General features: G+C 39.6%; 1 protein-coding gene across 2 annotated transcripts in view; it reads right to left on the bottom strand.

Annotated features, from left to right (window-relative positions):
- The window catches only part of LOC124111125 (acetylcholinesterase-like), a 93,344-nt gene that overhangs the window by 36,578 nt on the left and 44,265 nt on the right, over positions 1 to 12,501 (bottom strand). For both annotated transcript variants that reach the window (XM_046470727.2, XM_046470728.2), the window contains exon 2: positions 9,518 to 9,676. In XM_046470727.2, coding sequence (XP_046326683.1) covers positions 9,518 to 9,676 — 159 coding nt within the window. The remainder of the gene's footprint in view (positions 1 to 9,517; positions 9,677 to 12,501) is intronic.

Raw genomic sequence — 12,501 nt, 5'->3', positions numbered from 1 at the left:
GCGGGGGGAGGGGTTCGGGCGCTCGATATGAGATTGTAGGGGGCCGTGTATAAGGAGAATACATGCGGTGTGTGAGACACTGATTGTTATGTCTAGGCACGGACTTAGATTATATAGGTCTGTGGTCTAGGGAGCTAGATTCATTACTGAAGATTTGTGTCACTGATATGTTTCTTGTTCAGTTGTTATGTAATAGAGACTTTCTCCATCCAGCTGCAACGACCAAACCCGCACTCCGCCATCTCCCTGTCAGAAAATTGTTAAGGAATATGACAACATATATTTTGGGGTAAGAATCATGATTTTAGCACATGTAAACAACTGAAAAATAATCCACTCGTTGGGAATTGTTTTCTTCTTGTGATATCAAGTAGAGGCCGGGTATGATGCTGACAAATCTAGAAACAAAATTAGGGCGAACCGGCATTCGAACCCACAATCTTAGGTTTCTGGTGTTCCCAAGGGACGCAACTCTGCACTGCGAGTTGCCGCGCCTTAGACGATTGGGCCACCCATATCCCGTATATATTTTATTAAGTAATCAAAATTGTTGTGGACATAATTTGAATATTCACACTTTGACAAATAGATCATACATAACCAACCTTGGCACAATGACTTATAGAATGCAACTCCTTTAGATACGACGTTTTGGTACAGATGCTAGCATCTCTATCAAGTGATACAGGTACAAGCATCTGAACTGTATCTAGTACCTTTATCAAGCAGGTGATAAAACTACCAGTATCTGTACCGAAACATACACTGTAATCCATAAGTCAACTATCTTTAGTGACACTATAACTTCTAAAACACAATTTAAAGATATAACATTTGCACCATAATTGAACGCACACGAAGACGATGCACTGTGTGTGGGACAGGGTGGTGAAGGCGGTTGTGTGGTTGTTACTAATTTGATTTCCGCAGGAGTGACAAAGATGAAAGACAATCCCACAGAAAATAACCACGTTGTACAGTGACATCTCAGGCATGAAAGGGGATAGCCACCCCTTTCTTGCAATGTAATTGCAATTTGACGAGTATTTAAACGTGGCGATGGCAAGACCTGTTTGTTACCGGTCAAACAAAAGACATGGAAAAAAGCTGCCAATGACATTCTCATGGTAGCAACACTATAGGAATCACTGGTCACTTTTCACGGATGTTTTCATTCGTTATTTATGCTCATGTGATTTCAAAAACGCAGGTCGGAAAGGAAATGATGCGTACCCCTTGCTGATTGACAGCTGCTCACAACAAAGATGGCTCATCCGTGTCATTATTTATATAGAAGCGACACGGTAGAAACTATTTTGTTCACTGTGAACACTTGAATGGTTTAAGTGAAATCGGTGATCACATGGGCCCAATGACACTTCTAAGAGTAGCTGCCGCTATAGCAATAACATCCACCATATTATTGATACACGTTGTGTACACATCGTTAAGTTTGGCTTTGAAATTCACTCATGTTCATTTCATGTCCATTTCATAGTCACTACATCACTATCGTGTTAATTTCATCACCATTGTAGAACTTACATTCTGAATACAACTCCCAACATGACAGGATGTCAATTCCTGTTTTCCTGTACCCCTGTATACTGATATTTATTCAGTAAACATCGGCACAAGAACCACGAAGAGGCACTTCCATGTCAATTTCCTCCCCGCTGGGAGCAGATCGTGATACAGTTCATATCAAAGAAGATAGGTATAACATTCTTACAACAGCAGTTATAGATTACTCACAGAACTGTCAGTGCGGAAAACACTTCGTCCAGATTGAATACATAAGCGAGGGGAGAAGCAATATGTTTTTGTGGCGTGTGTCTGTCTGTCTGTCTGTCTGTCTGTGTCTGTTTGTTTGTGGTAGATGATTTTAGATTAAGATCAACATAAACAGGTGCTCAATTATCATTTTCTTAAACAGAAAAAAGTAAAGAAACCGTATTCTTTGGACACTTTGTCTGCAAAAAAGGCACATTATTTGTTATTTTCCCCTACAATGCGAGGCACATGTATTAGTTTTCAGTACCAACAGAGGCATGATTAATTTATTTCTTTAAATGACATATGTAATATTTGAGGTTTATATGCTCTACGGCGATATGAAGATTATTAAATGTATTGGCAGTACAGGAGTAAGTTTGAAGTTATGCTAATATACATGTTTCCGTTGTTTGACAGTTGCTTCTTGGAATTGGTTGATCAACTTTATGTCTGATAGCTGGTGTACGCTAATATGAAGCGGGTGCTTTATAACTTTATCACTGGACTATTTTTTATATAACTACAATCACAACCCAGTGGAAAATCTTGATGTGTGTAAACATAACCCATAATTCATCTCATTCTTTTGTTCCGCTGCACGTGCCACCGGCTTCTTACAGTTTGCATTCCCTCATAACTAACAAACCAATCCATCCATAGCATACAACTTTGCATCACGACACGTCTAATTACGACAGGACAATTCCTACCCTTAGTCATCATCAGAAACAACTCTGACAACTGGCTATATTTAATATATAAACTAAGCGACACTCGGCAACATCCCGAAATGACGTGTTACACACGTACAAGTACAGTTTTGTTAAACATTTAGACACTTGGTATATTCATAGCTTGATTGCATTTATCTTTATCTATATTATACCCTTGCCTGATCAAGAGCCAACCATATTGCCCATTAACATACACCGTGCCACCTAAACCATATGCAAAATTTCCACCTCCAAGCCAAATATCCCTACATGTGGTCTGTCTGCATGACTCCATCAAACACTCTTAATTTTATCCCTTCAACCCTTCCAAACCCTCCTCTCTAAACACGAACCATGAGCATCGTGGCATCAAGTGATAACCTCTCCTCCTATTTCGATGCCAAGTGCTTACGAGACAAAGTATATACACGTGTATAGCCGATAGCATGTGAATACAGACACAACTGTCGATAGTCAAGCCAAGAAACCAACAGGCATTCTTGGAACCCTCTTGATTATATCAGAAGCACGGGCAGAAATGATAACCAGGTCTGACAATACTACAAATAAACTTGAAATACCAGATCTAATCAAGAGCTCTAATCAAAGTTCATTCTTTTACATAGGTAAACAGTTCCATATTCATAACAGAAATATCTGGTGCATATATTAAAAATAGCAAATGAAATATTGGAGATCAGCATGCATAAACCCTACGTTAGAGATTATATTTACCTAAATTAAAATGTTAATTAAAGCACATGAGTTTTGCAGACATTGCAGACAAGGGGATGTTTATAGTACATGAACAAAACACCCAGGACGCTGAACATGATGCATATATTGAGTATACACATGTAAAACGTAATCACATGTTTTGAAATTTAACAATGTATCTGTTGTTCCTTGTGAATCCCGAGCTCCCCACTAATCATCGAGCAGGAAGTTGGACGTTTTTAAAAGGGAGGGTATATTTCAGAACCTCTAACAAAGAGGCTTTCTATTGGTTTTGTAATTTGAAGAAAACAAAGACAATAAACCTGTATTATTTGGAAACACTGGACAAGAAGATATGCCTAATGGCATGTTCGGTATGTTTGTGTGACTGTGTGATACGTGTAGAGCCAAACTTGAGACAATCCTGCCGTCGCACATCGGATGTCGTAAACCTGTTTCCCTTTTTTGTATGTCATGAGTCCAGATTATATTTGCCTAAGTGATCCCCAGCAGTGAAGTGTAACCAAAGGATAAACATCGATATTGTAACATGTCTGAGGATAAAAAGTGCCAACATGACATGCTTAGGATAAGCTGTGTCAGTGTAAATCCTCCTAAACAGAAACAATATGACTGTGATGTGCCCAACGATTACAGTCATTGTAATGTGCCAAAAGAATAAACAGTGTTACTGTTATGTGCCGAATGAATTGACAGTGTTACTGTAATGTGCCCAAAGAATTAACAGTGTTTCTGTAATGTGCCCAAAGAATTAACAGTGTTACTGTAATGTGCCCACAGAATTAACAGTGTTACTGTAATGTGCCCAAAGAATTAACAGTGTTACTGTAATGTGCCCACAGAATTAACAATGTTTCTGTAATGTGCCCAAAGAATTAACAGTGTTACTGTAATGTGCCCAAAGAATTAACAGTGTTACTGTAATGTACCCACAGAATTAACAGTGTTACTGTAATGTGCCCAAAGAATTAACAATGTTAATGTAATGTGCCCAAAGAATTAACAGTGTTACTGTAATGTGCCCAAAGAATTAACAGTGTTACTGTAATGTGCCCAAAGAATTAACAGTGTTACTGTAATGTGCCCAAAGAATTAACAGTGTTACTGTAATGTACCCAAAAGAACAAACCGTATTGATGTGATGTGCCCACAGAATTAACAGTGTTACTGTAATGTGCCCAAAGAATAGTCAATGTTATTATAATGTGCCCAAGGAATAATGAGTGTTACTGTGATGTGCCCACATAGCAGTGCCGCTGTAGAGTGCCCAAAGAATAATCAATGTTATTATAATGTGCCCAAAAACATAAACATTGTTACTGTGATGTTTCCAAAAAGTAAAACGTCCCGTGAAAATACGGGGTAGAATAGGTCTTCAGCAACCCATGTTTGCCTTTCAAGGCGACTACGCTTGTCGAAAGAGGTGACTAACGGGATCGGGTAGTCAGGCTCGCTGACTTGGTTGATACATGTCATCGTGTCCCAGTAGCGTGGATCGATGCTGATGAAGTCAATCACTGGATTGTATAGCCCAGACTCGATTATTCACAGACCTCCGTCATAAAGCTGGAATATTGCTGAGTCCGCTGTTAACACTAAACAAACAACCAAATAGTAAAAAATATAATATAACGTATGAACAGTAGAAGAGTATAATGTCAGCATAACATCAGAGTCCTGTCATGACAGGGAATTTACACCTTATGTTCCACGTGTGTTTATTCAGAAACAAAGTATGAAGCCAAGCCAGTCTCAGGCAAAATGAACTCAACATTGAGTCTCTTTTGGAAACATCTCCACCTTCCATTGAGCCAGCCCAACGGATTGGTCGTCTCAGCTCCGATTAGCCTGTAGTAGTTAATTGTATTTGGGCAGCTGTAAGGTTAGGCACGATTTGTGTATGGATTTGACAAACATGGGTTATTGTTACATGCACATTGACTTCCTTGTCTGGTGTAGCTGGCTTTCATTTGCTCCTCTGAGAACAGGTCATCAGTTTCACCTTTGTGGAACAGCTCAGAAGTTAAAAAAACTTGGACACCATATACTCTTTTCGGCCATCCAACGATAATATAAGTAAACACACATTTGAGGTAACAAACAGCTTGAAGCATTATTCCTGTTCTGATAGTCACATGGGCATGGGTAGTCCTGCACCATGACCGTGGAATATATTTATTTTATGAAAAAATAATAATCTAGAAATGCATACAAAAGCAAGTCTAGCCATCTCAAGCTAGCTCTATTCTGAAATCAGCATAGAGAATTGTTTTTATTTTTAGAGTCAAGAAGGATATTGTGTAATATAAGATTTCAGAGACTAAATGTTAGTCTAGGGCATGGGCCGAACCACTGGTTGGGATGTGAGGTGAGGTGAGATTGGGTTTAGCGTCGCGTCCAAGATTATTGCACTTATATAGCGACGTGCATGCACCTGTGTGTGTGGCTGCTTGTACTAGTCCGGACTGATGCCGATTTATAGTGCTAGCACACTGAGATACCATGCCGCAGTTTAACATGAATACCTCACTCAGACACAGTATACTGACTCCGACCCGACCAGTCCTTGTTTTAGCCCCTTAGTGCCGAGCGCCAGACAGGGTAACAACAAGTACCACCTTTTAACGTCTTTTGGTATGACGCGGCCGGGGATCGAACCCCGGACCTTGCGGATTGGGATGAGAATGCAGTCGATGGCACCACAACGGTTTGGGAATCTCAGATCTTTTCGTAACCATAAATGACAGCCTGTAAATAATCATTTTGGGGACATCTGAAATAAGTGGCGCTATTAGAGTCAACAACAGAATGCAAACGTCTCTCGCACCCCACCACACTGAAGGCCTCTCTTCACCAAAAAGGTTTCAAACAGTCCTGAACTCAGGAGACGAAAAAGGACCAATTGCATGCTATGGCAAACTTCAATGCAGATGTTGTCTGACTGGTATACAGTCTGCAGATAGGAACATGTTTCTCTGGTCATTCGAAAATTTGCAATCCATTGATGATCTGTATTGGTTCCTTTAACAATACCATACGCGTCATCTTGATTTCATCCGGGTGGCAGTGGTGGCCCAGTCGTCTAAGGCGCCGCGATTCGCTGTGCAGAGTTGCGTCCCTTACACACGCCAGGAACCTATGATTGCGGGTTCGAATCCCGATTTGCGCCGATTATGTTTCTAGGTTTGTCAGTACCATACCCCTGCTCCTGGGATCCACTTCGGGCGTTCCTCCCACATCAAGCCGATACGCCGCGATATAACTGGAATACTGTTAAAAGCGGCGTTAAACCCAACTCACTCACTCACTTGATTTCATCCTCATTCATCTTTTGTTGTGTCAGTCCTAATGTCAGACCAGTACAAACAAATATGAGAAAATTCGTCTTCTCTACCAAGTACAAAGAGATTTCAATGCTACTCTTGGGTAAACAAAACCTCTTTTGCGCACGTCACACATACATGTATTGCATCTGAACGCATGGTATTAATACCTCTACTTGCATACGCAAATTTACTATACATTACAATATTACTCGTGTGTGTATTTTCTGCCATTATAATTTCATTGCATTAACACAGATTATGTTTCATACCAAACTATCCAACATGAAAATGTAACAAGAATGATAAGTCACCCCCTACCGCCTCTGGCCATATTAGCCGTACACGAGAGCGAATGTGTTTTGGTAAGTAAAAAATCGAACCAAGATCAAAGATTAAATAACTTAGTCAGAATGGGATTTTGTTTCAATCCGGCGTCAAGCTTATTTCTTTTAATATAAAAACCACATTCACATTCAGCTTCGGAAACCAATATCCAAACTAATTATCATTCCTCAGTAGCGCTTTTGCCAAACCGCAAGACTGTGTATACATACAAAGCGTGTTCCTTTCGGCTTCTGGGCAACACTGTTTCATATTAATTTACCGATGTAAGAACTCGTTTCTTTCAAGTTGAAGAGATGAAAACACACACGTGGGTATAGGTTCCCAAACAATAACACAACTAGCCTTGCAACCGTAGCATCTAAGAACTGCGCATGTGCGGAAGTGCCATCTAGGATCGCCATAATCGCGGTAGGTGAAAAAAAAGGGAATTAATCTTCTGTTGGGTTAAAATAGTGTTAAATAGGACGGCTTTGAAATGAAAGCTCGTGCTATGTTCTAAAACATTTCGTTAAGATGTGGATGCGATGTATGTGATATCACGCATATTGAATCTGACTTCGAAGAAAAAGAGCACGAGTGCCAATTATGCAGGGCAATTAATTGTCCCAAGAGCTACGAAACTGATGCTGACTATTTAAGGGACGCACCACCCTGTCCTTATGTTAATAGTAGCAGCAAAATTGACATATTACAAATTACCCTCGACTAATGAGTTTTAGAAACCGTAAAATTACTTTGTAATCAAAAGATTACTTTTCAAAGACTTTTTGCGCTTCTTGAGATAAATTTACATCACAAGTGAGATTGTATTTATGATATTTAAGCTCCAACTAATGATATTTTGAAGTTTGTTTCTTTGAAAATATTGTATGTTAAAGGTGCCAGTGAGACATTCCAATAATCTTCGTTCCAGTGTAGATTTGTCGTTGCAGGACTTTGATCTTTAAATCAGCGTGAAGATTCGAAAACAGTGCAAAAACATTATGGCGAATAAGATCATATCCTCATTTAAAATATGTACGTCTTCAAGAGGAACTTATCTAAGATGCATCATCAGCGCTAAAATTAAACTGAAATTAAAGTTAATTTCCTTGACATAACCGAGTGTAAATTATCACAGTTAGTTCAAATACATTTTCTTTATACACTTATAATCATTCAAACACTGTTCGTTGCCAAACTCGTCGTAGTGCGCAATTTTTCTGAATTCTGCATCTTTTCTCGACACAATTGGGTCCAAATAAGGTAATAGTATATATGGTTGCATACAATTGTTGTTTTATCAAGATTGTGTCAGCAGACCAGTTGCGGTGAGGTAGCTTTGTGGTTAAAGCGCCGAAGGCCCGGGTACGATTCCCCACATGGGTACATGTACAATGTGTGAAGCCCATTTCTGGTGTTCCCCGCCGTATATTGCTGGAATTTTGCTAAAACAATACTCACTCATCCTTACATAGGAACTAGTCATTGCAAGTCTGATTATACAAGTTAGTAGATAGTAAATTTACATCCTTGATGAAGGACAGCGAAGTCCCATTCATCACTTGACCTGCACCACGTTGGGCTCCCTTCCCACATCAACCGGACAACTGAGATACTGTTCAAAGCGGCGCTAAACACAACTCACTCACTCTCTGTTTCTTTGGTGAATTCTACTTGGCAGATCCCTATTTATTACAAACATTGTTCTAAACATTATTGTCACACTCTTGAACACATAGGCACCATCCATAGGTTTCATCCACTGTCCACATTCGCTATCCTATGTGTTTGTAAATATCTATTTGTTTTGTTACCTATATCATTTTGTGCTCAGTCTTTCTATCAGCTGTCTGATAAAGGTACATGCACAGATCATTTATCGGTATAGGCTACCGCTAAACAAAGATCTGAGGACATCCCATAACGGGTCACGTCAGAACGACCTTCTAGAACTTTGACCGACCAATGAAATGACTGACAAGAAATCGACATTAGCCACTCAGAAGGACGCTTTTTCGAGCTTTACGACACAAGCTTCAAACTGGCGACTACGCTTCGAAACATATTTTGACATTTTCTCGATTAAAAACATTAAAACTGATAAAAAGAACATTCTGGTATGGCTTATAGATGACCTAGATTGTATGGATATAATAAAAAAAAATACGTAACTGTCGTAAGGAATACCCTCTGTTAAATTTTTCGAGGTTGCATGATTAGAAAACACATTCCGTCGTCACTTTCATGATCTGTTAAGCGACGCTCTGATTGCTTGGATGAAAGGTCGTTCTGACGTGACCCGTAATGGGATGTCCTCAGATCTTTGTTTAGCGATAGCGAGAACTAAGATCTGATTTTAATGAGATTGGTACAGGGTGTTTGGTACACCTAACTGTAATGAAACAATGTATTGAGAAATCCATTGGACCACCTGCTTTCAATAAATGTGAAATACCGGTTCATATTATATGTTCATTTGAGTATAGCAACACACAATACAACATTGAAAGGACAATACCAAGCCGTTTACCGTGACCTGAAATCTTATCAGTATTAATTAATTCTAAAGCAATTAAACCAAAACGCATTTGAAGCCGTCATTTAGTGTCGATCAACTCTGGACAAATGTGCACTTACCCTCGGAACATATATGTTTAAGTATAAACAGTCCTCATTTGTTCTGTTGAAGCCAGGGACGAGGTATTCAATGTAACTCACTCCGACTTTAGGTTGGGGACAAGCAGGGGGGAACTCCAGTGCGTTGATCTCTCCCCAGTGTGGAGGGGGAATCGGAAACTGAAACAATAAAACACATGTTAAGACATATACTATATAAAATAAAAACGACAAAATTCATTCTATAATCGTAAGAAATCTGTGGTAAAAGCAGATTACGATTCCGACTCTATCATATAGCGAAATGCTGTATGGAGAAATAGATCGTTTAAAGCCAGACTGGTACCCTGCCCTTCGCCTGCGAGCGGTTGCTGGCTAGAAGCGCAAGCGCTCTGGGGCTGGTAAACCATCTCCCTCTAATAATTGTTGTCAAATAACAGAGAGATGTTTCGTGTACTAATTTACAGTTAGGAATATTTTAAAACATATTTTCATAGTTATTTATGTATATCGTATGTAAGCATATCATTATACATATGTGAGACATAGATAAAGTTTCTTTTTAAAGTTTGTTTACATCTTTTCAACTATAAGTCATACCGATTTAACTTTTTCAAACCTGGCGCCCTGCAATGAAACTTATCCTTTCGGGCATTTTGTGTGTAATATACGAAAATGAACTTGTTTCTGTTGTCCTGATTATAAGAACAGACTAAAACAAAATGTTGTGTTGTGTACATAGATGCTTGAGACATGACATTAAATTTGGGTACAAATAATCTCGTTTCAGTATTCATTCCAATGTCTGTAGTAAATAGTACTACTATACGTATGCTACCTGTTTAAGACGTAGTTTCGTTTGAATACAAACGCTTTCTTTAAAACTAAAAACAGGTATGGTAGTAACGAATTGTACGTTTGTAAGTACCCTGGTGTTTGGGCTGAATTCGTGCATTTTTGTTAGTTTGGTTGCACTTAGCAATATTCCAGCTACATGACGGCGGGCTGTAAATATTCGAGTCTGTACCAGGCAATCCAGTGATTGATATCATGAGCATAGTTCTACGCATTTGGGACATTATGACATGCATCAACCAAGTCAGCGAGCCTGACCACCCGATCACGTTATTCCCTCTTACGTCAACATGGGTTGCCGAAAACCTATTCTATCACAGATCTTCACGGGTTCCCGTGAGTATATTCTTCTTCAACTTCGTGAGTTAATTACATTTTGTATCAGGGTATCAGTATTTACAGGAGATATATGCGAGCAATATTTTGAAATAAGCTGCTCTGATAGGGTATCAGTGGTGATAACAGTTTACATGCATGTATCAAAATCCTTCCGTTGTTATTTTGTGCGCCCCGGGATCCTTGTCTTTTATTCACCTGAACATTTATTACGGCTGAACAAATCCGCCAATGTTTAGAGGGCAATAAAGAGTCGTATTTCACATTGTAATTGGGATCAAGCAGCCAACATAACAAGTTGCATCGCTATCTCCAAGTATGGCCCTTATGGTTAACCATACATTTTCACCGCCTTATGCTCAAAGGCCGATAACGTAAGGAAATGGATAGAATACTTAATTACAACAAGTTTATGTATCTCTTTGCGTCACTCAAAGCCTTGTTATTGCTCATTTATGCTCCCATTCGCGTTGTTTTATGGGTCCTACAACAGATTACGGCAATCAGATAGGCAGGAGTAGAGCCACAATCCCAGGCAAAAAACACTATAAATGCCATTTTTCTTGAGACCTGCAACCCCGTTTGCTTGTATCAGCTTTTTGTGACAAATTTATTGAGAGACATGTAGACATTTTGACCTCAGACTCATAAGAACAATTATTGTAAATGGAATTCCCTTCCATTGTTCTTGCTATAGTTAACGAGGTGCATGTGCATGTAGGTAAGTGGTATGCATGATAACCATTTACGAGTTATGGCCTTTCTTATCTCATCATGTCGGGTTTTTTACGTGACTGGTATCGCTGTTGGAATGCGCGGCGGTCTAGGCGCATTTAGCACCTATATCGGTAGGCCGGAAGCTAGTCAATGCTTCAGTTTTAGTTAACTGTTATGTTAAGCCTCGCTCAAAATATTTACAAATTCGCCTTAGGAAATAACTAATTTGACCGTTGAAAGAAAAGTATTAGAGCCGAAAAGGGAAAATTATGTTTAGCGGTGACAAGAAATATCAACATGGCGTTCATTAAAGGTGAAATGTAAGTTTTCCGAGGTGTTTTGAGATGGGGCAACATATATGTATTCATTTATGAAAGATACAGGAAATAAAACCGTGAACTCCCGAAATAGACGTCGGGTAAAAATTGATTCATCAGAACGGGACCCGTGAAGATCCGGGTTACAATACAGGTCTTTAGCAACCCTACTTGTCGCATGAGGCGACGATGCTTGTCGTAAGAGGCGATTAACGGGCTCGGGATGGCCATGCTCGCTGACTTGGTTGGTGCATCGTATCCCAAATGCGTAGATCGATGCTCATGATATCAATCACTGGATTGTCTGATCCAGACTCGATCATTTACAGACGGCCGTCATTTAGCTGGAATATGGCCGAATGCGGCGTAACACAACAAACCAGCTCTGAAGTGATATTTCATAAGACCCGTGAAGATCCGGAGTAGAAAATATCTTAAGCAACCCATGCTTGCTGTAAAAGGCGACTATGCTTGTCGTAAGAGGCGACTTGGTTGATGCATGTGATCGTATCCCAATTGCGTGGATCGATGCTCATGAAGTCAGTCACTGGATTGTCTTGTCCAGACTCGATTATTTACTCGACCGCTGTCATATAGCTGGAATATGGCTGAGTGCGGCGTTAAACAACAAACAAACAGCACCTGAATAGTTAGCGAAAAGAATACATCTCCAACCCTTACTTTTTCACAACGGCATACAGTAAGATTCTGTAAGAAGAACTCCAATGCAGCTTGTGACACATACAATGCACGCTGCCTTGAAATGACATGAAACTATGT

This window comes from Haliotis rufescens, unplaced genomic scaffold (assembly GCF_023055435.1).
Source record: "Haliotis rufescens isolate VD_foot unplaced genomic scaffold, xgHalRufe1.0.p SCAF_2, whole genome shotgun sequence".
In the NCBI taxonomy this organism is placed as follows: domain Eukaryota; kingdom Metazoa; phylum Mollusca; class Gastropoda; order Lepetellida; family Haliotidae; genus Haliotis; species Haliotis rufescens.
The sequence above is the reverse complement of the archived record's forward strand: the minus strand, read 5'-3'. Positions and strand labels throughout refer to the sequence as shown.